A 23,964-nucleotide genomic window follows, 5' to 3' on the forward strand; every position below is an offset into this window, starting at 1 on the left:
ATGGCCCCAGCCGCTTTAACTCTATCACATACATCGGGGAAGGCGTTCCTTTCCAACTCCTATTCTTTCAGGGGGAAAAGACCCAGAGGAGACCACACCTGCCCTGGCTAAGGGAGGTAAAGAGTGGTGAAATACATCACATGGGTTTTCAGGCCACATGTGGAAAATGGCGCGGTGGTAGATCCTTCCTGCTGAAAGGGAGGAGTTGCTACAACATGGCGACCGGGGGGCATGTTCAAGGGAGACGCGGGTCCGCTCACAAGGGGACCATACCGTGAAAAATACACACAGGGGGATTAATCCACACAGAGGCCCGTCCTGTGGAGCACCTATTCCAGTACAGAGTAGTTTCAGTACTCATAGTGGGTCTGGTCAGGGAATTCAACTCTCGGGAGTGGGCCAGGATAGGTAGTTGAGTATGCGGATGCCCACTTCCTTTAGCTGGGCAAGTGCTACCTCTGCGACCTTCGTAAAGACACGAGGGGACAGGGACATGTTTTGTTTTAGGGTTTTAAGGTTTACAGCATTACGTCATCAAGGCAATGAAGTTGTAAAATTTGATATCGCTTATAAACCTTTTCTCTATAAAGTTATATCAAATTGAAATCATGTTAACACATTCTTTTTACATCTTGTGACTAGATTTTAGAAACAGTGAACATGTTAACATTTACGAATTGGCCCCATTCACTTCCATTGTAAGAGCCTCAATGGAACCCAAAGATTTGATTTATACCAAAAAGAATGGACAAGTTTGAATAGTTTTTTTTTTTGTGCTAATCAACATTATGCCACAAATGCTGTTGATTGAGCTTGACTTTTACAGAACCTGGAATATTCCTTTTAAAATGGGTAATTGAATTATTGAAAAAAAAAAAAAAAAAAAAGTGGTTAATTCATAATGATTAACTTGAGAGAGGATAATAGTTTAAAAGTAAACATTTGAAAAGGAAAAAAAAACATAACTTTTGTTTTTTCATTTTTATTATTCAAAATTCTTTCTTGAATCTATACATAATAGCATCCATTAAACCTAGTGAATCACACAGACATTATTGAGCCTCTCTCCTTTTCCACAAGGTTATATACAGTGTCTTCAATGACTTGAGAGGTGAAAACAAAGACTGGAATATTTACATGTTTGTACAGTCTCAAACAATAGCACACAAAATATCCATTAGTGTCAAACAAGCAAATCAGAGAGAAAGAGAAAGAAACAAAAGTTCCAAAAGAACTTTCATTCTGCATAACAGTATGAACTGACAGGAGTAGCAGAGACTGGACGTGAACAGCTAGTTTCCCTCATCCAAATTTATTCTGCAAACAACATTGAGTGAGTGACTTTACTGCATTGCCAGAGGTGTGAAGTTCAGCCACCCTTCAGAGGAACACAATTCAGCGAATCAATACCCAATATCTCCCTATTTTCTCTGACGGTCGGTTAGCTGTGTTAGCACAACCTTTTTATAATTTACACAAATACAACTTTTAAACTTTCAGTTCAGTGGCATGGTTTTACAACAATCTCTAGGAGGGCCTCACCCTTATTTGTAAAACAAATAATACAAAAAGTTGGTTAAAGTTTTTGTTTGGGTATAGCATAGAATTCTGTGCAATGCAATTACACTGGCATGAATAGTTAATTTGAAGCTTTCTAAACAACTTGTCAATAATACCATTGATCTCCATGAATATCAATCATCTATACAGCATACTGCAGTCATATTGGTATTCTAATTAATTTACAAAACAAAAGGGCCCAACCAAATGTGTTTGGGGAAACATGAGGATTAATATCGTCTCCTTTTAACAATAAAAGGTTAACAAGTTTATCAAAACATTTATCAAAAAAACCTAGTTTATTGCAGCCAAATTGTGTACCCAAATATGTTGTTTACTAATATAATGCTAAGTATAAGGCCAACCAACCTTATAGAAAGTTGAAAAAATGTGCACACAGAAAAAGTTGAAAATACAATCAAAAGCAAAGCTGATAGGTATTTTATAGTCTAGCTAACAAAATTGTTAGGTGACATGTGAGGTCCCCAAAATCTAATTTAGATTTTTCTGAGAAGTCACCTTACAAAGCTAAACTAATTATTAATAATAAAAAGAACACTGGACAAAATATTAAGAAAGTATTAAAAGAAAAAGAGTGATATAAAAGAATAGGCATTGCAGACAACAGAGAGGACTGAACAACAAATTTAACTAGTTATTTTTAAATGGCATTACAATGTTTCATCTAATAATACCCTAATGCAAGGCAACTTTCTGTAAGACTAATAAGTTGTCTTAATGACTGTGGCGCATGGCCTGGCAAAGGTTTGTTTGGCACTACGATGGAAATATTTTATATTAAATTGGTGTATAAAGTGGAGATAAGAATAATTGCAGCCAACTGTTAATTCTCTTATTTAGTAGAACAGACTCGTTTAAACAATAGACAGGAGGAAGGCAAACAAAGAGGAGGTATGTGTATATAACTGCGATCATTCTAGTTTACATATGATTGTGAAGTAGATTTGATTTGGTTTGGATAGAATAGTAAAGACACTGAAATAAAGGAGAAGGCAGAATGAAAAAAGGATACTCTGAAAAGAAAAATCAGTGCTTATCTATCTCTGTATGTGCTGTGTGCTTCATATGTAGTCCTATCCCATGTGGGATTTTAAGGGAACTTTTTCCAACAGAATTCCTTTTCAAAGCTTAAAGAGAGACACACTGAGCTTTCTGAAGCTTATCCTATTAAAATTAAAGGCTTCAGGTGAATCATCGTAAATATATATATTTTTCAAAATAACAAACCTATTCCCATTTAAAATTATAATCATACACAAATGCATGACAACTTTTAACTGTAATGAAGAGGAAGAGTGAAAGAAGGAGATCAGTATCCAGACGTAACAGGACCTGAGGCTTAAATCAGAACTAGAATAGTGTTTTACACATATTTGGGCTGTGACCAGTAGTTTAAATATCTAAAAGGGCCTAGAGATTGTAAAAATTCAACAGAAGTGCCACCCTCACCTGGTGGCAAGTCAGGAACAATGGATGTTTAACACAGCAGGATTTGGCCATCAATAAACTCTCCCTATTCACTACACATTGAGATATTTACAAACAGTAGAAAAGGAAAACAACATCAGGAAAACAAATTCACAAAAAGCTTCTGTTAGAGTCGTCAGACTGAAGGAGACTATGTTAGACATAAAAATATGATTTAAGGGTTATTTACAAGTTAATTACTATAATTTCTTCTTTCAGATGTCCCAGTGTTCCCAGTATTCCAGTTTTCTTGTTGGCTCTTCAGTGTGGAAGTCTTAAAGCAGCTTCTGGATAATAAAACAGAGGTGATGATTTCTTCCCTTTATGCATCTTCAGATGACTTCAGCAGTTCAAGAAAAGCACCAACAGCTCCAAAGTATCCCTAAAAACAAATACACACACGTAAGTCTACTTAGAAACATGCCATTTGGCAGTGAAGACAAATTTGACATATTTTCACTGAACTACTGGCATAAAAAAAAGTGATCCTAAATTGCCATCAATGTCTGAAGGCCTGTTCACATCAAATCTATGATGATTTTGTGAGACAAACCTCTGACGGAAGGTCTATTTACACAGAGTCTGTAAAAAATGAAATTAAAAACTATTACACCCTTGTATAGTAGGCGGTGCTGTTGTTATACCAGTCTCCTGTCCGAACCCTTCAGCTGTTAGAGATTAATATAATAAATGCTGTTAAAGCTTTTATATGATTAATTTGTCATAACAGTTTCATTATATTCTTTCCATTATGTTGATGCATTTTGAGGAGTATATCATGTGTTTTATGTGCAAATGAGATGAGTAAAGTGCTCTATATTCCAGACACCCGAACTCAACTTCTCTTTTTATAATGCATGGATAATATAGCACATGGTACAGTGATATAAATGCATGTGGAATAATGTACAATAATAATAACAGGTTAAAATAAATGATGATGCATAAATTAAAAATAATATAAAAGAAAACACTGCTCGCTGTCTCTTTTTTATTCCAATTATTGCAATACTTTGTTATATTGTCCTTGAAATAAAAATAGCAGTGTGGTTCAGCAGTTTGTTTGTCTAAAACATTGCCTTTAACAAATCTTTTTATTGGATATTTTACTATGAGCTTAGTGCAAACGAATTGCTGAACATTGCTGCTATTTTTAATGACATGAGAAAATACAGAGACAGTGATATACATGTTAAATAATGTTCATTAAGACAAAAAATAAATAAAAATGAACCACTCTGCGTAAAAAATAAAATAAAAAAAAAAACCTTCAGATTGTTTGCGGACGATTTGTCAGACCCGCTGTAAATAACACCACCGGAATTCATCTTTACCATTCAAAAGCTTGTTCGAAACGAACATTCACACTGGGGAAAAAAACGGATTTGGTGTGAACAGGCCAAAAAAAGAAAAAAAAGCAACATAAGATTAAAGGAATACTTTGTCTGACAATTTTACATTCTATCATGATTTTCTCACCCTCATGTAGTTGAAAATTTGCATGGCTTTCATTTCTATATAGAATGTACTGGTCGCTTGTGCCAAGGAGAGTTACGTCAAACGTCATTACTGAATCTGCGAATAACGACTGAAATTTTGGTCTGTTACTCACCTAAATGTATCAGAAGGCTTGGAATATGGACCACTTTTATGGTGCTTTTGCATCTTTCTTGAAGAATTTATTGTAATTGTATATAAGAGAGTAACCACTCCATTCTTAAAGAATTCTCCTATTGCATTCCACAAAGTCATATGGGTTTGGATGGACATGAGGGTGACAAAATGAAGGCAGAATTTTCATTTTTGGGTGAGCTATTCCTTTAAAGTCAGAATTGACAGAATTACCTCATGTTCCAGGAAGAGGGCCCTCAGCTGGCCCTTGGACCAAAAGTCCATAGCATAGGCAAGAAGCTTTGTTGACACTGTGTTTATACGAAGAAAGTTCCCCACAAAAACAACCCGTTCGATTTTCTAGAGGACAGAACAGAAACATAACTCAGTTATAACTCATCTTGACATTGAAATGCACCTAGGCAAGTTGATATCTGCAGTACTTATACTGTACCACCAGGGGGAGACATAACACGCAGAACACACAACTTTTGTTTCTTTTTTTGTTTTCCATGAGTTGGAGATTAGGGGGTGCTTAAGGAGTGATCTGACAAATTCAAAAGCTTTTAGCATCAAAACCTTTAAACACACAAAAGTATTAACTAAAGCACTAAAAGCCCTCTCTTTAGTGGGTATTGTTTGGAGTTCCTGCTCTGATGGTGTTCTGTCCACCCTGAAAGCCCTGTACAATGCTGCTTGATCACCAGGTTACAAGGCAACACTGTAGAGAAGCCCAGAGCAGCCAGACAGACGCTCAAAGTTGCTGCTGACAGCATACATATAAACACAGTCAAAAACAACACACCTCATTGACAGCACACATGCGTGCGATGGAGCCGATATTGTTGGTGATGGTGATGAGTGTTGCTCTGGCCAGGTCCTCTTTAGAAATACTGTCCCTTTTCTCTTTGCTCATCATGTGACCAAAACTATAACAAAAATCACAGACACACAACACGTATTTATGTACCCAACAGACACTCCTGTACTGATCATAGTAAGAAAGAGACTGGTTTGTGTGCTTGTTGCATAATGATGTAGGGCTAGTTGCCTCAACGGTCTCATGCAACTCCTGCTGAAATGTACAATATATTTGCTGATTCCTGTTCAGTATGTATTAAATGACACATGTTCATAATGTAGGGGATTTTTAGAAGAATATTTCATCACACTGCAAGTGAATGGTGATTAGGCCTTTGAAGCTCCAAAAAGAAGATACCCAAGATAAAGGCAGCATAAAAGAAATTCATCAGATTCCAGTGGTCAAATAAATGTCTTCAGAAGAAATTTGATAAAAGATTGAAAGTAAAATGTGACAGGGCGGAATGTGGGGCTAGGTCGTGATTCTATACACCCGGCCCCTTATCAGGCTAATCAAGCCTCCGAGAGAGATAAAGGCCAACTGTGGATGGTGGTGCGACAGAGAGAGAGCATTTATGGGCAGCTGTCCATCATATGTGTGTGTTTGTGTCTTTTGGTTTAAGTTCTTAATTAAATATAATTTATATTGTCAAGCCAGTTCTTGCCTCCTCCTATATATATATATATATATATACACTGTAAATTGATCCGTTTCTTACCCACACCTATAATATCACTTCTGAATGCACTGATAAACCACTGGAGTCGTATGGATTACTTTTATGCTTTCTCTATATGCTTTTGACCTCCAAGGTTCAGGTCTCCATTCGCTTGAATTGTGTGGACTTAAAGAGCTGAGATGTTCTTCTAAAAATCTTTGTTTGTGTTCAGCATAAGAATGTCATACACATCTGGGATGGCATGAGTGAGTAAATGATGAGAGAAATTTCATTTTTGGGTGAACTATCCCTTTAAAGCTCATGAGACTTAAACCATAGTAATTCATGGGTTGTTGTTAGTATGACAATTTGTAATTAAAGCTACACTTTATTAGTTTGCTGTAATTAGTGGTATTTAATGAATGAATAAATACATTATTTTTATTAGAAAAGTCTGTGTAAACACACAACTTGCTAAAATATGTTTTGTTCCAATATGAAACGTTCAAATCATTTGGTAACAGACTACAGAGGACTGCTTTCTTATTTCCAAATATTTCTTCCTCAAAAGTACTAAAAGAATCGTTAATGGAACTGTTAAGGAACCAGAATCGTTAAGAGGAATCAGAATTGGAACCGGATTTGTAAAATTTCTTACGAACAACTTTATTCAAATTAAGATTAAGAGTTTTCCCTTCAGCTGATGTCCAACTAAACCTATGCAACTAACGACATTGCAATGATCAAAATAGCTAATGGGCGGAAACAAAAATATATGTGAGAAAGGACAGGAATGGGATCTCACAAGTTTTGGGTCACATGGCAGGCCTGCACGGGAGTCCCTGAAAATACAACTGAGTAACATAGCATCATATTTCTTTCCTGGACCTCTGACACCTGACACCAACATACAAATACAGAGATCCTTTTATACCTTGAAGCCACCGCTGACCCCTGCAGCCCGAAGCGCTGGTAGTCTCCTCCATAGATGTCCTTTACCAGTTTGTCCACGTTGGTGCTGTCACCCTTACTGGCCATCTCAAGGGCCTCTTCGAAAGTCTCGCAACCCGTCAAAAGACAACACAGCCCCAAAAATGTCCCTCCGCCCAAACTATAAATAGAAAAAGTGAGTGAGAGAGAGAGAGAGAGAGAGAGAGAGAGAGAGAGAGAGAAAGAGAAATTAGGGAGTCAAAACATGGTTACAGGCTAGCTCTAAAATGCACGCATGCACATTCATTCACATACAATTTGATCTTGAGACTGCAATTTAAACTGGGATGAAGATTCTTCGAATATGTTCCAAGGTTGCAAACAGACCAGCACACAAAAAGACACAGGCATGTGGTCATGGCAACACAAAGTATGGTCTATGGAGTAAACGGTGGGTTCTTAAAGACAAAAAACCCAGTGTAGTGTGTGCTCGGGATGGGAGTCCTATTTAAGGTCCAAAGTTTTAGACACAAACATAACCCCAAGACTATTAAGGTCGATTATTACTTCTGCGTCGAACAAAACCGTAGGCTACACGTAGCTATGGCTGTTATAACATAGCCTACGCCATAGGCTGATGTGTACCTCTTCAAATATGTAACTGCGTCGACCCTACGCGACTGCAGCTGTGATTTGTGCACTTTGTAACCAGAGACCGCACTTTATTGTCACACTACCATGTACACAAGTGCAACAGTAGGTGAAAGTCTTGTGTGCAGTTCCGAGCAACCTAGCAGTCATGACTAATGATTAATGTTCACATACTTTTAACTTGTTTTTAATGCTACAATAATTTAATAGATACTTTTGAATCCACAAATTACATTGGTTTGTTTATTTATGAATGTATAATTAGCATTTTGACTGTGTAGCCTACTCACATAATGACACAGACACTAATGCAGAACTATAAATGCAAACCAACGCGTTGGCCACTATACGGAGCTTACTACTTAGGTTCGACGCAGAAGTATAAATTGGCCTTTAATACTATCTTCATGTTAATATTGGAAAGATTGTGAAAGCTACACAGATACCCATGCACACACAAACACAAAGAATATAAATGGTGAGGCTTTTTCCATTATTAATCATTAGGGATGCGCACTAGTACTCATTATGCACCAGCTAGTTAAATATTAAAAAAATTACTCGAATATTTAAAATGTATTTTTCCTTAGACTGCTGTGGATAACACTGAATTAATAATATACTGCACTTTCCCACTGGATCACTAACCAAATCTCACAGTTACAACTGACTCCACTGAGTGCTGTGGATGTGTGTTGTTGAGGTGTTGGATGAGAGAAGGAGACATAATGTCATATTTGTGTGCTTTTAAGCAAAGTCAAGTGTGGCAATGCTTGCAATATTTTGATTCTTACTGAATTTTACTATTGGTATTTCTAGTCCTGCATACCTTTTATTCTGATACAACCACATTTAAAATGCTCATCAGAAGACTGACAAGTGAGGTTCGCAACCCACTTCTTCTGTTCTTCACAGATTTATGATCTTCTAAATTTCTAAATAGCAAGACTCATCTTTCAAAGATGAAATGTCATAATCACATGAAAAATAAAGGCATTGTTTTTTATGCAGATGTCTAACCGCCTTTTGATTCGGTGTTGATTAAAGATGGACATTGCATGTGGCTAGTTAACAAATGGCAAAAAGTTAGGTCATATTTCACGTTGGCGTGAGAGATTAAGAGCTCCATGTCAGGAACAGATCAGGCCTTGACCAATTTTTGTTTCTCTTTCATATTAAAAAGCCAAATTCCTATTCCTGACACTCCTATTTTTTGGTTTCATTACATGGTGCACATTAAATGCAACTGTGTTCAGTTGTGCTGACCTTGTCCCGGTAACACGTTTGTAGTTGTCCTTGGAGTACACTGCCAGAATGCTGACGCCCGAGCCAATGTTGACCAGCAACATGGGGAATGGGTTTTCAAGACAACAGGGTCTCTTGGTGCAGTGCTCTGTGTCGGAGGGGTTCTCGAAGAAATAGCACTCAGGATGACCGTTAAAACCCACAGAGTCTATGTACAGCAGCCCCTGAATCAGGCAGTCCAACTCATCCAGCTTCAGTAACTCTAGGTCTGCCATCTACATAAAGAAATAAAAATAAAAGCCTCACATTTACACTTCATAACTTAAACCATTTTATCAATGACACATTTATAATAATAACAAATACCAGGTCTAACCAAATTGAAATTTTGTTTTGGTCAATTTTAGTCTAATGCCATGTCCAAACCAGACACGACACGAAAAAATGCAAACAGGTCTCATAGAATTACGTTACGACACCAACATTTTTGAACATGGCTCATGTACATATCGAGGCAGTTTTCTGGTGAAATAAACAATAGAGATGCTACAACAACAATGACTTCACTGTCACACAAATCATGAGTAAAACGGCAGATTATCTATCAGTTTTCACCCTGTTCCTCAAACAAAACTATCTTATGACATAAAATAAATTCAAAAATAATGTGACTCGTGAGGTAATTCATTTTAATGTTTGTATGACATAACATCTACATTTACAAGCTTATTCCAATGTGATTAAGTTGGATATAGCATTACACTGGCTCTTCAGTGTAAATCTTTGTTGAAAGGTTTAACCAGCTGTGACCCTGAGAAACGACACGTATCAGGACATTTTGTTGATTGCTTGGTTTCTATTTCTGTGGAATAGCACCAGGTAGGCCACACCCAACACAAAATCTCAGTCCAACATCCCACTTTACACAGCTGTAAATTAAACATGAAATATGTTCTGATTGGTTGTTTTTGTGCAGCTTCGTGCAGCATATTCACTTTCAGCATTGACAAATTGCTTTTCGGTGGAAATGTAGAAATATTAAGCAAGGCCTTTTTTAATCAATATTTATATTTAGTATCAATATTCCTCCTATTTTGTTATATAAAAATAATTTGAAAGCCAATGTGTGGTTTATCTCCTCACCGTTCTGAAGTCATTCTCAAACTTGTATGCCCCGCCCCCGGTGGCACAGAGCGTGGTGTGCAGGCTGGAGAAGTGCTTATCTCTACCCATCTGGATGAATCTGTGCATGGCAGCGGTGGGGAAGCGGATAAAGTGCAGGTTTCCCGTGCGACCGCAGATGGTCAGGTTGCGAATCTCCAGGTGCACATCACGGATACCGGTTTTGCCATAGGCTGTGTTGGAGGTAAGATACCAGCGTATGCTCTTCAGGTTCTCCACCTCCTCCTGCTCCTCCTCTGCTGTGATGTCTTTTGGCTCAAAGTAAACAAGCTTTACTAAAGTACCACCAATATCCATCCCAAACCATGGAAAGGCTGGAGAGAGAGAAAGAGAGAGAGTTTGGAGAAAGATTGATCAATATCACTGTGTAAATTGTGCTCTAAAGATAATCACAGTAGACAAACTGGATCAGCAGTCAGTGATAAAGTGTGTGCCATGGTGATATGCTGACACTGCCAGTACACACATACAAGGCATTATTGAATAAAAGTCCAGTTTGAGTTTGATTACTCTTTTGCTTAAAGTTAAAATTTGAGCCGATCATAGCAAACAGACTTCTCCAAAACCAGCAAAAAAATCCCTCAGTTTACTCAAAACTGAATATAAATTTTTTATTACGTCCGTAATTTTTTTTTAGAATTAAATAACTACATTTCTTATAGTGCATTTCCAAATGCAACTGTTAAAAAAGTAAAAATGGGGTTTGGCAAGTAAATAAATTACTTTTATTTACAGAGAGTTACTCTGCAGTCCCCCAATAACTTAATTAAGAACTGCAACATTACATGCATTGAATTAAAATTATACAATTCAAGGACACTTCAGGGTATTTTTCTCCAAAACTCCAAGTTGTGACATATGTGAAATACAGTTTTCCCTACATTAATAAAAATGACATTACAAGGAACAACATTTTAAATGGGTGTTTCATCGCAAACATTCAGGAAAACAAAGCTAAACAAAATCTATCATAAAAGGGATAATTTATAAAAAAAATAAAAATTCTGTTTCACAGCCCGTAAGATGTACCTATATCCAGTAAATTATCATTTCAACCGCCATTGTCAGGTTAATTTTGAATTTGATCTCAGTATATAGGTTAATAAAAACGTTGCAAGCAGGCCAACAAAAGAGATGCAGTGACTTGAGTCAGCCAGTTACCGTGGAAATAGTCAGGAGGCTGCAAATAGCTGTTCCAGGATGCTTAGAAGGTGAGAAACACAGACAGGTACAATTTGAGGCAAAACAAAGGTCAGTTAACAGAAATGTTCACTACAGGTCCTCCCATATCATCCCTAATAATATTATAATATATTAGTTATGATCCGTCTTGTAATATTGACCAGCATTGTATCTTAGCAGTGTCTTATCTTATCAAATAATAGGTACATTATTAACGGTATGACTTTTACATCAGATGGCAATCCCAACTAAATTAATATACACATTCTATGTTGAAAAATACAGATTTTGAGGCATACACAGGTTATATAGTCAAAAACGTGTTACTTGTAAGAAACGGCAGAAAACAGAATATAAGTAATATTTTAGCCAGTGATGAAACAATGTAGTTTCTTAATTGTTTGTTTGGCAAGTCTCTGGAATGGGGTGGAAGACTTTAGCCAGAAGCAACAGGTGAATAGAAGGTGTGACAGTGGCGTGACATAATGACGACCATACAGGCAGCACAGCCCATATGGGTGAAAGGTCTGTTTACATCCCCCAGTCAGAGAGGGAAATTGGCAGGAAAGTGTTTCCATGTGGGGGCCTAGGGTAGGTGAAAGTGTGGAAAGAGAGAATGTGAGCGAGAGGGGTTGACAGAGAGAGAGAGAGAGAGAGAGAGAGAGAGAGAGAGAGAGACAGGGTGGGGGTGGGGGAATTGGCATGCAAGTGTGCATCCATGTGAGAGAAAAGGGAGGTGGGGTTACTGGAGTGCAAAAGACCACCATGTCCATCACTTAAAATTACTTGGCCAAACTTTAGACTGATGTCAAAATTAGAGTCCCTCACCATAATCTAACGTTTGTTAAAATGCAAAAACTACTGATATTCATTTTAAGTCTTTGGCCTGTTTATTCATAAATATAAAGCATGAAGGGCTGAAACCCTATTGAAATTGTAATGATTATTATTATTTTTCTCCCCAAAAACTAACCATGCAGACCAAACCGTAAGGCCTAAAGACTTGAAACTTTGTGGAATGATAGTAATTCGGCTGGCGAGCCATACGCATGGAGTCGCCCATATCGGACAAAGGAAGGCACTACAGTGATCAAAACAAAACAAAAAAATCACATTTTGGGTCATAACTCATGAATCCTAAGGTCTAGAAACAAAATTTGTTTCTAGACCTTTCCTGTGATTCCCTGCGCCATGACAAATATTTTGGAATACCATCAACATTTTGCTCCATCCTTTTGTTTTTTAATGTTGTTTTGGATTGTTTTAAATATTTTTTTAAAAGGAACTAGTCCTAGGCCATTCATCCGATCAGAACCAAACCAGTGCAAAAAGATTTAGCAGAGTCCCAATATGAAAAGTTATTAAAAAAAAATTTAACTTTCGATTCATCGTCGCAACAGTATGCCAAAACGTACATAGTTGGCATGGCCACTTTTACTAAAATGGTTATAACTCATGAACAGAATAAGATACTATCACCAAATTTGGTACACTTATATATGGGGTCATACTGAGGACCAGGCACGTGCACACATAGACTTCAAAAGGGGCTTGCGCACCTGCCCTTTTTCTTACTCAAGATTTGTATTTTGTCAATAATTATTTTGCATTTTTCATTAATTTTAGAGTGTTTTTTTTTTTTTCCTGTAAAATTAACAAAATAGCAGCAACAGCCTTTTTCAGATTAGTGTGAAGATTTTTGTTGATTTGTAAGTTATGTGTTCCAATAACACCATAAGAATTCAAACGATGTGCCTTGTGCAAAATAAGCAAATTATTTATGACACTATGTCCCCTCTCCTTGGTGCAGTAATTTATTCTAAATATATACTTGAAACTAGTAACATTGAAAACATGCACATTGTGGCATAGTTTCCTTTGCTGTTGCCTGCTCTTGTGATAAACCTAGTGAATACTACTTCGTACTGTTGAGTTTGAAACAATGTCATGAGTGTGAGGGAATTAAAATGAATAGTATATTTATTTAAAAAAAATATAATAATAATAATAATAAACAATATACAGGTGAAACTCGAAAAATTAGAATATCGTGCAAAAGTTCATTAATTTCAACTTAAATGGTGAAACTAATATATTATATAGACTCATTACAAGCAAAGTAAGATATTTCAAGCCTTTATTTGATATCATTTTGATGATTATGGCTTACAGCTTATGAAAACCCCAAATTCAGAATCTCAGAAAATTAGAATATTGTGAAAAGGTTCAGTATTGTAGGCTCAAAGTGTCACACTCTAATCAGCTAAACACCTGCAAAGGGTTCCTGAGCCTTTAAATGGTCTCTCAGTCTGGTTCAGTTGAATTCACAATCATGGCGAAGACTGCTGACCTGATAGTTGTGCAGAAAACCATCACTGACACCCTCCACAAGGAGGGAAAGCCTCAAAAGGTAATTGCAAAAGAAGTTGGATGTTCTCAAAGTGCTGTATCAAAGCACATTAATAGAAAGTTGCACAAGCAGCAGGGATGACCGTAGCCTGGAGAGGATTGTCAGGAAAAGGCCATTCAAATGTGTGGGGGAGCTTCACAAGGAGTGGACTGAGGCTGGAGTTACTGCATCAAGAGCCACCACACACAGACGGGTCCTGGACATGGGCTTCGAATGTCAAATGTCTTACCTGGGCTAAAGAAAAAAAGAACTGGTCTGTTGCTCAGTGGTCCAAAGTCCTCTTTTCTGATGAGAGCAAATTTTGCATCTCATTTGGAAACCAAGGTCCCAGAGTCTGGAGGAAGAATGGAGAGGCACACAATCCAAGATGCTTGAAGTCCAGTGTGAAGTTTCCACAGTCTGTGTTGGTTTGGGGAGCCATGTCATCGGCTGGTGTTGGTCCACTGTACTTTATTAAGTACAGAGTAACGCAGCCGTCTACCGGGACATTTTAGAGCACTTCATGCTTCCTTCAGCAGACAAGCTTTATGGAGATGCTGACTTCATTTTCCAGCAGGACTTGGCACCTGCCCACACTGCCAAAAGTACCAAAACCTGGTTCAATGACCATGGTATTACTGTGCTTGATTGGCCAGCCAGGGGCGTCGGACTGGGGGGGTAAAGGGTACCGAGTACCCAGGGCCCGAGGCAGGGGGGGCCCCTTAGAAGTCAGTTTTCTATACATACATATTTGGTACGGGGGCCCAGCAAGATGGTTTGTACCCAGGGCCCAAAATTTGGTGCTACGCCCCTGTGGCCAGCAAACTCGCCTGACCTGAACCCCATAGAGAATCTATGGGGCATTGCCAAGAGAAAGATGAGAGACATGAGACCAAACAATGCAGAAGAGCTGAAGGCCGCTATTGAAGCATCTTAGTCTTCCATAACACCTCAGCAGTGCCACAGGCTGATAGCATCCATGCCACGCCGCATTGAGGCAGTAATTAATGCAAAAGGGGCCCAAACCAAGTACTGAGTACATATGCATGATTATACTTTTCAGAGGGCCGACATTTCTGTATTTAAAATCCTTTTATTTATTGTTTTCATGTAATATTCTAATTTTCTGAGATTCTGAATTTGGGGTTTTCATAAGCTGTAAGCCATAATCATCAAAATTATATCTAATAAAGGCTTGAAATATCTTACTTTGCTTGTAATGAGTCTATATAATATATTAGTTTCACCTTTTAAGTTGAATTACTGAAATTAATGAACTTTTGCACTATATTCTAATTTTTCGAGTTTCACCTGTATATATATATATATATATATATATATATATATATATATACACACACTCACCTAAAGTTTTATTAGGAACACCATACTAATACTGTGTTTGACCCCCTTTCAGCCTTCAGAACTGCCTTAATTCTACGTGGCATTGATTCAACAAGGTGCTGAAAGCATTCTTTAGAAATGTTGGCCCATATTGATAGGATAGCATCTTGCAGTTGATGGAGATTTGTGGGATGCACATCCAGGGCACGAAGCTCCCGTTCCACCACATCCCAAAGATGCTCTATTGGGTTGAGATCTGGTGACTGTGGGGGCCATTTTAGTACAGTGAACTCATTGTCATGTTCAAGAAACCAATTTGAAATGATTCGAGCTTTGTGACATGGTGCATTATCCTGCTGGAAGTGGCCATCAGAGGATGGGTACATGGTGGCCATAAAGGGATGGACATGGTCAGAAACAATGCTCAGGTAGGCCGTGGCATTTAAACGATGCCCAATTGGCACTAAGGGGCCTAAAGTGTGCCAAGAAAACATCCCCCACACCATTACACCACCACCACCAGCCTGCACAGTGGTAACAAGGCATGATGGATCCATGTTCTCATTCTGTTTACACCAAATTCTGACTCTACCATCTGAATGTCTCAACAGAAATCGAGACTCATCAGACCAGGCAACATTTTTCCAGTCTTCAACTGTCCAATTTTGGTGAGCTCTTGCAAATTGTAGCCTCTTTTTCCTATTTGTAGTGGAGATGAGTGGTACCCGGTGGGGTCTTCTGCTGTTGTAGCCCATCCGCCTCAAGGTTGTGCGTGTTGTGGCTTCACAAATGCTTTGCTGCATACCTCGGTTGTAACAAGTGGTTATTTCAGGCAAAGTTGCTCTTCTATCAGCTTGAATCAGTCATCCCATTCTCCTCTGACCTCTAGCATCAACAAGGCATTTTCGCCCACAGGACTGCCGCATACTGGATGTTTTTCCCTTTTCACACCATTCTATGTAAACCCTAGAAATGGTTGTGCGTGAAAATCCCAGTAACTGAGCAGATTGTGAAATACTCAGACTGGCCTGTCTGGCACCAACAACCATGCCACGCTCAAAATTGCCTTTCCCATTCAGTTTGGAGTTCAGGAGATTGTCTTGACCAGGACCACACCCCTAAATGCATTGAAGCAACTGCCATGTGATTGGTTAATTAGATAATTGCATTAATGAGAAATTGAACCGGTGTTCCTAATAATCCTTTAGGTGAGTGTATATATATATATATATATATATATATATATATATATATATATATATATATATATATATATATATATATATTAACGTGTTGTTTAAATTAGTTTTTAAATAAATAATTATGAGAAGTGCCTTTTTATTCCACTTGAGCCCCTGCCCCCCAAAATGTCTGTGCACGGCCTTGCTGAGGACACACACGTACAAATCTACCTCTTGATGGTGCTATAATAATTACAAATCTAAAAATTGCTCTAACTATGGAACCGTTGGTCTGATCAACTTGAAATTTTGCATGCAGTGTCTTTGTCCAAGGTGCAATCAAACTATATGAGGACAGTCTCATATCTTTAAAAACATTGACCAATCAAATTTCAGTATCTATTAGATAGAGTGAAAAAAGACATTTTGGAATGAAACATAGTTCCAAACATAGGCCTATTTGTCTCTTGGCTCAAGAGGTCTGTGCAAAATTTGAAAACAATTGGCCACCGGGAGGCGCTATCACATTTTTCATGCCTGTAAATGGATGTATATACCACTATGTTTAAAACAGACACACATTATTAATACCATATAATAGACCTCCTCATTCTGAACAACTTTGCCTCAAGAACCATTGGTGTGAATCAAATCGTTCATTAAATATTTGAGATTCTTTAAAAAACCTACTTTTCTAACTTGTCCTAGGCCATTCACCCGTTCGGAACCAAACCAGTGAAGAGTGATTCTCTGGAGTCCCAAAATCAATAATTATCCAAAAAAGTTTTAACTTCTGATTTATCGTCACAACGGTATGGAAAAAAAGTACAAAGGGGGAATGGCCACTTTTATTTAAATGGTTATAACTTTTGAATGGAATGAGATATCATCAAATTGGGGGTAATCTTGAGGATACACAATACAATTGCACGTCTCTACCTATTGGTGGTGCTATAATAATTACAAATCTAGAAATGGGGGCCTGGGTAGCTCAGTGAGTAAAGACGCTGAGTCACGAGTTTGAATCCAGGGCATGTTGAGTGACTCTAGCCATGTCTCCTAAGCAACCAAATTGGCACGGTTGCTAGGGAGGCTAGAGTCACATGGGGTAACCTCCTCGTGGTCGCTATAATGTGGTTCTCGCTCTCAGTGGGGCCCGTGGTGTGTTGTACATGGATGCAGGGAGAATAGCATGAAGCCTCCACATGTGTTATGTCTCTGCTGTAAAACGTTCAACAAGCCACGCGATGAGAAGATTGAGGTGAGTCAATACACCACCGCGAGGACTTAGAGCACATTGGGAATTGGACATTCCAAATTGGGGAGAAAATGGGTGACATTTTTTTATTTATTTTTTTTAATCTAGAAATGGCTCTATGGAACCATTGGTCTGAACAACTTGAAATTTTGCATGCAGTTTGTATCTTTGTCCAAGGTTCCATCAAGGTCTATGAGGACAGTCGCATATCTTGAAAAACATGGCCATTATTGACCAATCCACTTTCAGCAGCTATTTGAACTAGTCCTAATCCTTTCGCCCAGTCGGAACCAAATAAATGCAGAAAGGTTCTCTGGAACCTTTTGCAACAGTACGCCAAAACGTACTAAGTTAGCATGGACACTTTTTCTTAACTAGTTAAAACGCTTTAACAAGTAGTTGCTTAGTTTTTTTAAGATTCCGATCTATTGGCATAACAATCGCACAGCATACAAATAATCCTTGTTATTATCCTTATTAATACTGAATAATTCTGGTTGGTTCGCTGTTGAGTGCTAATTTGATTATGTAACAGTTAAAGGCGCTAGCTGATTTCCGTTATAGGGAGCGAGAAGGGATGCTCCGAACAAGTTGTCACTGGTGCATGCATTAAAATCTACTTGGTGTATGGATTGAAAAAGAAAAAAAAAGATTGGAAATGAGGTTTATAGATTATAAATTTAGAAATAAGGCTCCCAGCCACTCGAGGCGTTCGGGTCTGATGAACTTGAGCACGAACAGCAGATACAAAAATCAAAATGCATACTGTCAATTAATGCAAGTCAGAATTAATTTACATTTGAAGCAAGAATTGCAGCCTGCCTTGTTGCTTTTGTACCCTGATGTAATGAAGATTAGGCTAAGCCTTACATTTTTCTTTTTTTTTTCCATCACAAAAAACATTCAGGGATTTTAACAAAAGTTCCGAGGCTTCAGCCCTATCAGGCAGGGTCTAGCTATGCACCTGGTTTAATCCATGTCATCTGATCCAGTTGGTTTTGGGTGAGAACAGCTGAAAAAAATACCTCCTTATTCACTGTACATCTTGAGATCAGTCTCCTTGGTGATCATGATTTCAAGTTCGATTACTCTTCCTATAGCGCCATCTAGCGCTCTGCTCACGCGTAAAGCGTTAGGAAGTGTATCTTGGAATCATGATAGTGCCTAGAGACTGCAATGTCAAGACGTACTGCAAAAAATAAGTTACATTTTGGTCTGTTCTCACACAAAACTAACTGGATCGCTTCAGAAAACATTGATTAAACCACTGGACTCTTATGGATTACTTTTATGCTGACTTTATCTATTTTTTATAGCTTTTGGAGCTCTGGTCACCATCCACTTGCATTGTATGGCCTTACAGAGCTGAGATATTCTTCTAAAAATCTTTGTTTGTGTTCAGAAGAAAGAAACTCATACACATCTGGGATGGCTTGAGGGTGAGTAACGATGAGAGAATTTTCATTTTTGGGAGAACTAACCCTTTAAAGTAAAACAAGTCAAACCATTAACAGTAAAACATTTAAGTCTCATTAAAAGATTAAATTCTTGGAGAAAAAAAAAAAGGAATCCTGGCATGAGTAGTGCAGCATAACCCTTTTATTATTATTTCTTTAAAAAACAAATAGGCAGAGAAACTATTTTGTTTTAAAATATTGTCAATATTAGCAACAAATGTGCCCACCAAAATCAAAGTAATTTGGTGTTACCAACATGTAGGTTGCTATTTTGTAAACATACATTTTTATCCTGAAAAATACATTTGAAAACTATTTTGAGTTGTGTACACTCTCATGTATTCAAAGTGCAAGGAAAGTGTTTGAATACCTTTTGCCTGATCATAATAACACCACCTGACAGTCATTACATCAACATTTATTAGTAGCAAATAAATGTTCTTCAAAAAATTTATGAAACCAAATTGACACATGTGCTTTAAACTAGATTTTTAAAAGATTTCCCCCTTTTTATTACCCATGACAACTGTATTTGACAATGACCCTTTTATGTTGACAGATTCACTTTACTCAAAGAAGCAATGCAAGAATGCGGTTTAAACCTGCATATTTTTGACAACACTTGGACCAAGTTCTATATTTAAAAAAGAACAAAGAAAATGAAACAATAGTAACACGTTTGTTGACACCACACACAAAATATGGCTAGAGCTGTGGAATGTGGACAAGCTGGCCTGACATGTCGACAGTCACAACTAAGGACCAGCAGAAATCTTAGCATACTATAAGCACTTCATTAAACATTCGTTTTTTTGTTGCTGTTCCTGTGCCAACATAAACTAAAACTGACACATAAAGTAACATTTTTTAACAACATTGTCGCTGATATTAATATCACATTTACATTGCCTCACAATCACCAGAAAGTTGAACTTTTCCTAGAATTGACAGAGCAGCTCCAAGGCAACAGGAAATTATTCCTCCAGGATGAGGTGATGTCTTACCTGGCTTCCTTACACACTTCAGTTTCATTCTGCTGGTCGCCTATAAACTCAGGTGCAAACAAATAACCCAAACAGTGGTTGACCACAAGCAGAGCAATTAATCGTTCAGTTTGAGGCATTAAAACAACGCTATCTAAGTTTAACTCTTGGCGTCGTTTTACAAAAGTGCAGAAATGTGGGGATATTCTGCATATTGGAGTGTGGGGGCGTTCCCGTCTGCCCCTTTAACGCGGCCACGCGAAGACAAAAGTCGAGAGCTGATTGGCCGAAACGCGCCGAGCCTTCCCATCAGGAGCGATTTCAGAACACCTCCTGACACCGCGCCGACCAATCAGAGAGCGAGAAGGACAATCTCAAAGGTTTCATCAAAACAAAATACACCCGTCTTTTCTATCGCTTCTTTGATAAGGAGTACGTGTCAAACATGGCCCAAAAATAATGACGCTTTTGAGGTTAACAGAAGTCACCTGATAATAAATTCAGGTGTTTATACACTAATGGTCGCATTCATTGACAGGTACTGTTAAAACGAATGATAATTTACCTGTTATGCCATTACATTGACTGAATCCTGGCTAACATTTTGGATGTGGTTAGGGAAAATCGCCTATAATTTGTTAAATATTGACTTGAAAATCTCCGTACCAGGAAGTATGTGTGTAACTTAACTGTCAGAAACTGTGCAAAAGAAATGGGCAGATCTTATCTGAGGTACACTTACGCGTTCTGTTTTTCCTCGCCGACTCCACTCGCCTCCACAGCCGACACCTTTTCGCCGGGGATCCGTTGGTTTGAGGGTCGTGCTGCTGCTGATGGTGGTGGTAATTACCCTCCGTCGGACTGAACGGGCCACAGCTCCCGTTGCTCAGCTGCCGTCGGATCTGCTTGTGCACACCGTTTGTGTAACACGGACTCGATCCTTTCTGGTCCATCATTGATTTGGCCTTATCCATACTTTAATGCACGAACCTTAAACCATAAACAGACGCGCTGGGTGTCTCGCAGGCTCGTGGCTAATGACCTACACCGAACGCACTGGCTTAACCTTAAAGCAACAATAATTAACAACAATAATGAAACCGTTTGTTTACATGTGTCCAATCCGAAGCGAGAAGAGTGAAACTCTAATACACGCCGCGGTCGAGGTCATTGTCGGTCATATTTCCAGTCCGTAGTCCCGGCGCTGCCGCAGCCATCCCGTCAAACACCCGTCTCATGACGTCACCCGGAATGGCTCCACGATCCAGTTTTACAGCTCGGCGCGAGCAGAGCATTGCGTCATGCACGCGCATATGCGCACACACATAACCATCCTCTAATATTATCACTGTTCAAAGAGCAAAGTACAAAACGAGGATGTCCACACAGCAATTTGAAAAGTCTTTAAATATCTTCCATTTTTCTGTGGGATTATGTTGTACGGCATGTTCCATGCGTCATCAGTGTTGTTGATTTGTGATCACACCTCTCTTCTTCAGATGGAATCTATCTATCTATCTATCTATCTATCTATCTATCTATCTATCTATCTATCTATCTATCTTATCTTATCTATCTATCTATCTATCTATCTATCTATCTATCTATCTATCTATCTATCTATCTATCTATCTATCTATATGTCTGTCTGTCTGTCTGTCTGTCTGTTGGAAATTAGTTGAATAGTCTCATGAGCAACTATTTAAATTAGAATCGGTTTCTTTCAGTGTGTGTGGGGTGAATGAGGTCAAAGGGGAGTTTCGGTTTAGTTAGGTTTCAGTTAGAGGGTTGAAAAAGGACAATGTGTCTAATAATTTCATCATGTTATTTCAGCTCAAATTAATGAAAACTATCAAGATTACATTTAAAATATCAGACGATTCAGTCCCGGTTCTACAGGGGTGCTTGAGGGTGGTAAGGAAATATATCGCCTTATGTCATACTTAATTTATGCAGTCTGGCAACCATGCATGCGAGTGCGCGCGCTTTCTCTCCGCAAAAAACAAACAACAACTTAGCAGTCAATAGTGCACAGAGGAGACACGTGAGTAAAACCAAGTGAGAGAGGAATATATTTATTCTTTGTGTTATTTGTACAATGCTCCTCACACCTGTTTGTGAATGTTTCTCTGGCAGTAATCATTTGTCAGTTGTCATGCAGCATGTTTTATTCAGTGATGTTGGGGTGCCAAACATTGACAAGACCCACATCATGACCCATGAGCATGTAAACAGGTTGATAATGTTCTGAGAATAAAACAAGTAAACGGGTCCACTTTGCAGCCAACATTAATATAAGCTTTTAGAATCTCTTTCCCGAATAATTGATTTTACCTTTAAACCAGACTCCTGATAGAGTGTTAAACTGAATACAAAAATACCACTGCATTGAAGTGTGGTAAAAATAATCAATTCATAATTTTATTCAGCCTTTATTCAGTTTTACTAACACATGACAGAAAGTATAGCAGCAAAACTTCAAGCAATCGCAGAATGGTCTCATCAGTCTGTATACACTTCAGACAATTGAGCATCCTTCATTGAGTGCACGTGTGGGCTTAAAAGATAAAACTATGCTGAACTTTTTATCTTCTCTCTTCCATGTTCTACCTAACGGTTGATGTGGAGCCTGTACCAAAGTAATCACACACCCCTGCTCAATTGAATATGTCTAATATTAGAAAGACTAATACTGTAAATTGGCAAGCAGATTTTCTTGAAAACCAGCAAACACACAAAAATCCTTCAAGCGTCAAAACGTATAAACGTGTACGATTTCAGTATGTTCTTATCTGTAGGTGCATACATCTGTTGTCATTTTCAGCAACAGATCATGGGGAAAAAACTTCCCGACGCAATAAATGTTTTGTACATTTAAAAACAAACAAAAAAACGTTATTTATGTTAAGTAGCATTTAAAAATGATTGAATTTATTAAAAATGTGCAATTATGATACATATCCACTTTATACAGAGCACCCCCACTACTTTCAGAAGCACCCTCAGTGATTTTGATCTGGAACTGGGCCTGGAATGTAACAATAGTTAAAAACCAATTACTTCTAAATCTCTCTGGTGTAGTTTCACAAATAATGTGGAAACATATGATTAGAGTGTTTTATTTGCACCTTCATGCTAAACTAAGCCAAATGCAAATATATATATAACTAGTACATTTTCAAAAGCTGGAAATAGTTATTTATTATAAATTATTATTTATTTATTATTGTTATTATTTATTACACACAGTGTATTTCTTTTGATTGAAAATTTATTTGTTTGAAAATAAATAATAATAAAAGGTTGTTTTGATTATAATATTTTTTAAAGGTGGCGAGGGAGCCCACACATTTACCCCTATAAATCAATGCATTTTATAAGGGCCTTTAGCTCGGGGCTTTTCTTACCATTTCACTTATTGGAAAATTATTTAAAAAAAAAAACTCGATTTAATCACCTTGAACAAAACTGAATATGACAAATAAGTATTTTGTCTTCAAATAAATGTGAAAATGTCAGTGATTTTCATTAACTACATAACTTTGCTTACATAAAAAAATATCAAATATTAGATAAAAAATTTTCTCAATTAAACATTAGACATTGCACACAATAATCTTATGGATCAATATTTTGCAGTGTATAGTGACAAACAGGTGTTAAGAAATTACTTAGTATATTTTGTTGCTATTTGGTGTTTTGGGAGAAAATAATCTCAAATGTGCCTTTAGCCCCATTGTACCCAACCATTACTGTTATTTTCATCCAGTTGTTTTTGTATTACAGGAATCATAATAATTAAAAACTGGGGTTACATAAAATAAGGTTAGATTAGATAGTGATTACAAAGTATACCCAATAAGTATTAGTGTTTATAGCAGTTCTACTTTTAGCTCTACTAAGGCTTTAATGTTTTATTAATGGAATCTTTTTTTTTTTTTTAACTAAGCTCAAATGTATTCATTTTTTACCATGTGATTGCT

The 23,964-nt window shown here is 37.7% G+C and overlaps 1 protein-coding gene across 2 annotated transcripts; it reads right to left on the reverse strand.

The window, feature by feature from the left end:
* Positions 1-976: 976 nt before the first annotated feature.
* LOC127656877 (pantothenate kinase 1-like) lies at positions 977-21,224 on the reverse strand. 2 transcript variants are annotated; one of them, XM_052145402.1, is made up of 7 exons: positions 20,724-21,224; positions 10,149-10,501; positions 9,027-9,280; positions 7,114-7,290; positions 5,465-5,588; positions 4,894-5,019; positions 977-3,430 (listed from the first exon to the last, which is right to left on the reverse strand). In XM_052145402.1, the coding sequence occupies exons 1-7, from the start codon at positions 20,953-20,955 to the stop codon at positions 3,371-3,373; spliced, it is 1,326 nt and encodes a 441-aa protein (XP_052001362.1). In that variant the 5' UTR covers positions 20,956-21,224; the 3' UTR covers positions 977-3,370. The 2 variants fall into 2 exon arrangements, with proteins under 2 accessions (XP_052001362.1, XP_052001363.1); XM_052145403.1 differs by lacking the exon at positions 20,724-21,224 and adding an exon at positions 20,003-20,166.
* Between the last annotated feature and the right edge of the window lie 2,740 nt (positions 21,225-23,964).

The sequence above is a fragment of the Xyrauchen texanus genome, chromosome 16, assembly GCF_025860055.1.
Source record: "Xyrauchen texanus isolate HMW12.3.18 chromosome 16, RBS_HiC_50CHRs, whole genome shotgun sequence".
Classification (NCBI taxonomy): Eukaryota; Metazoa; Chordata; class Actinopteri; order Cypriniformes; family Catostomidae; genus Xyrauchen; species Xyrauchen texanus.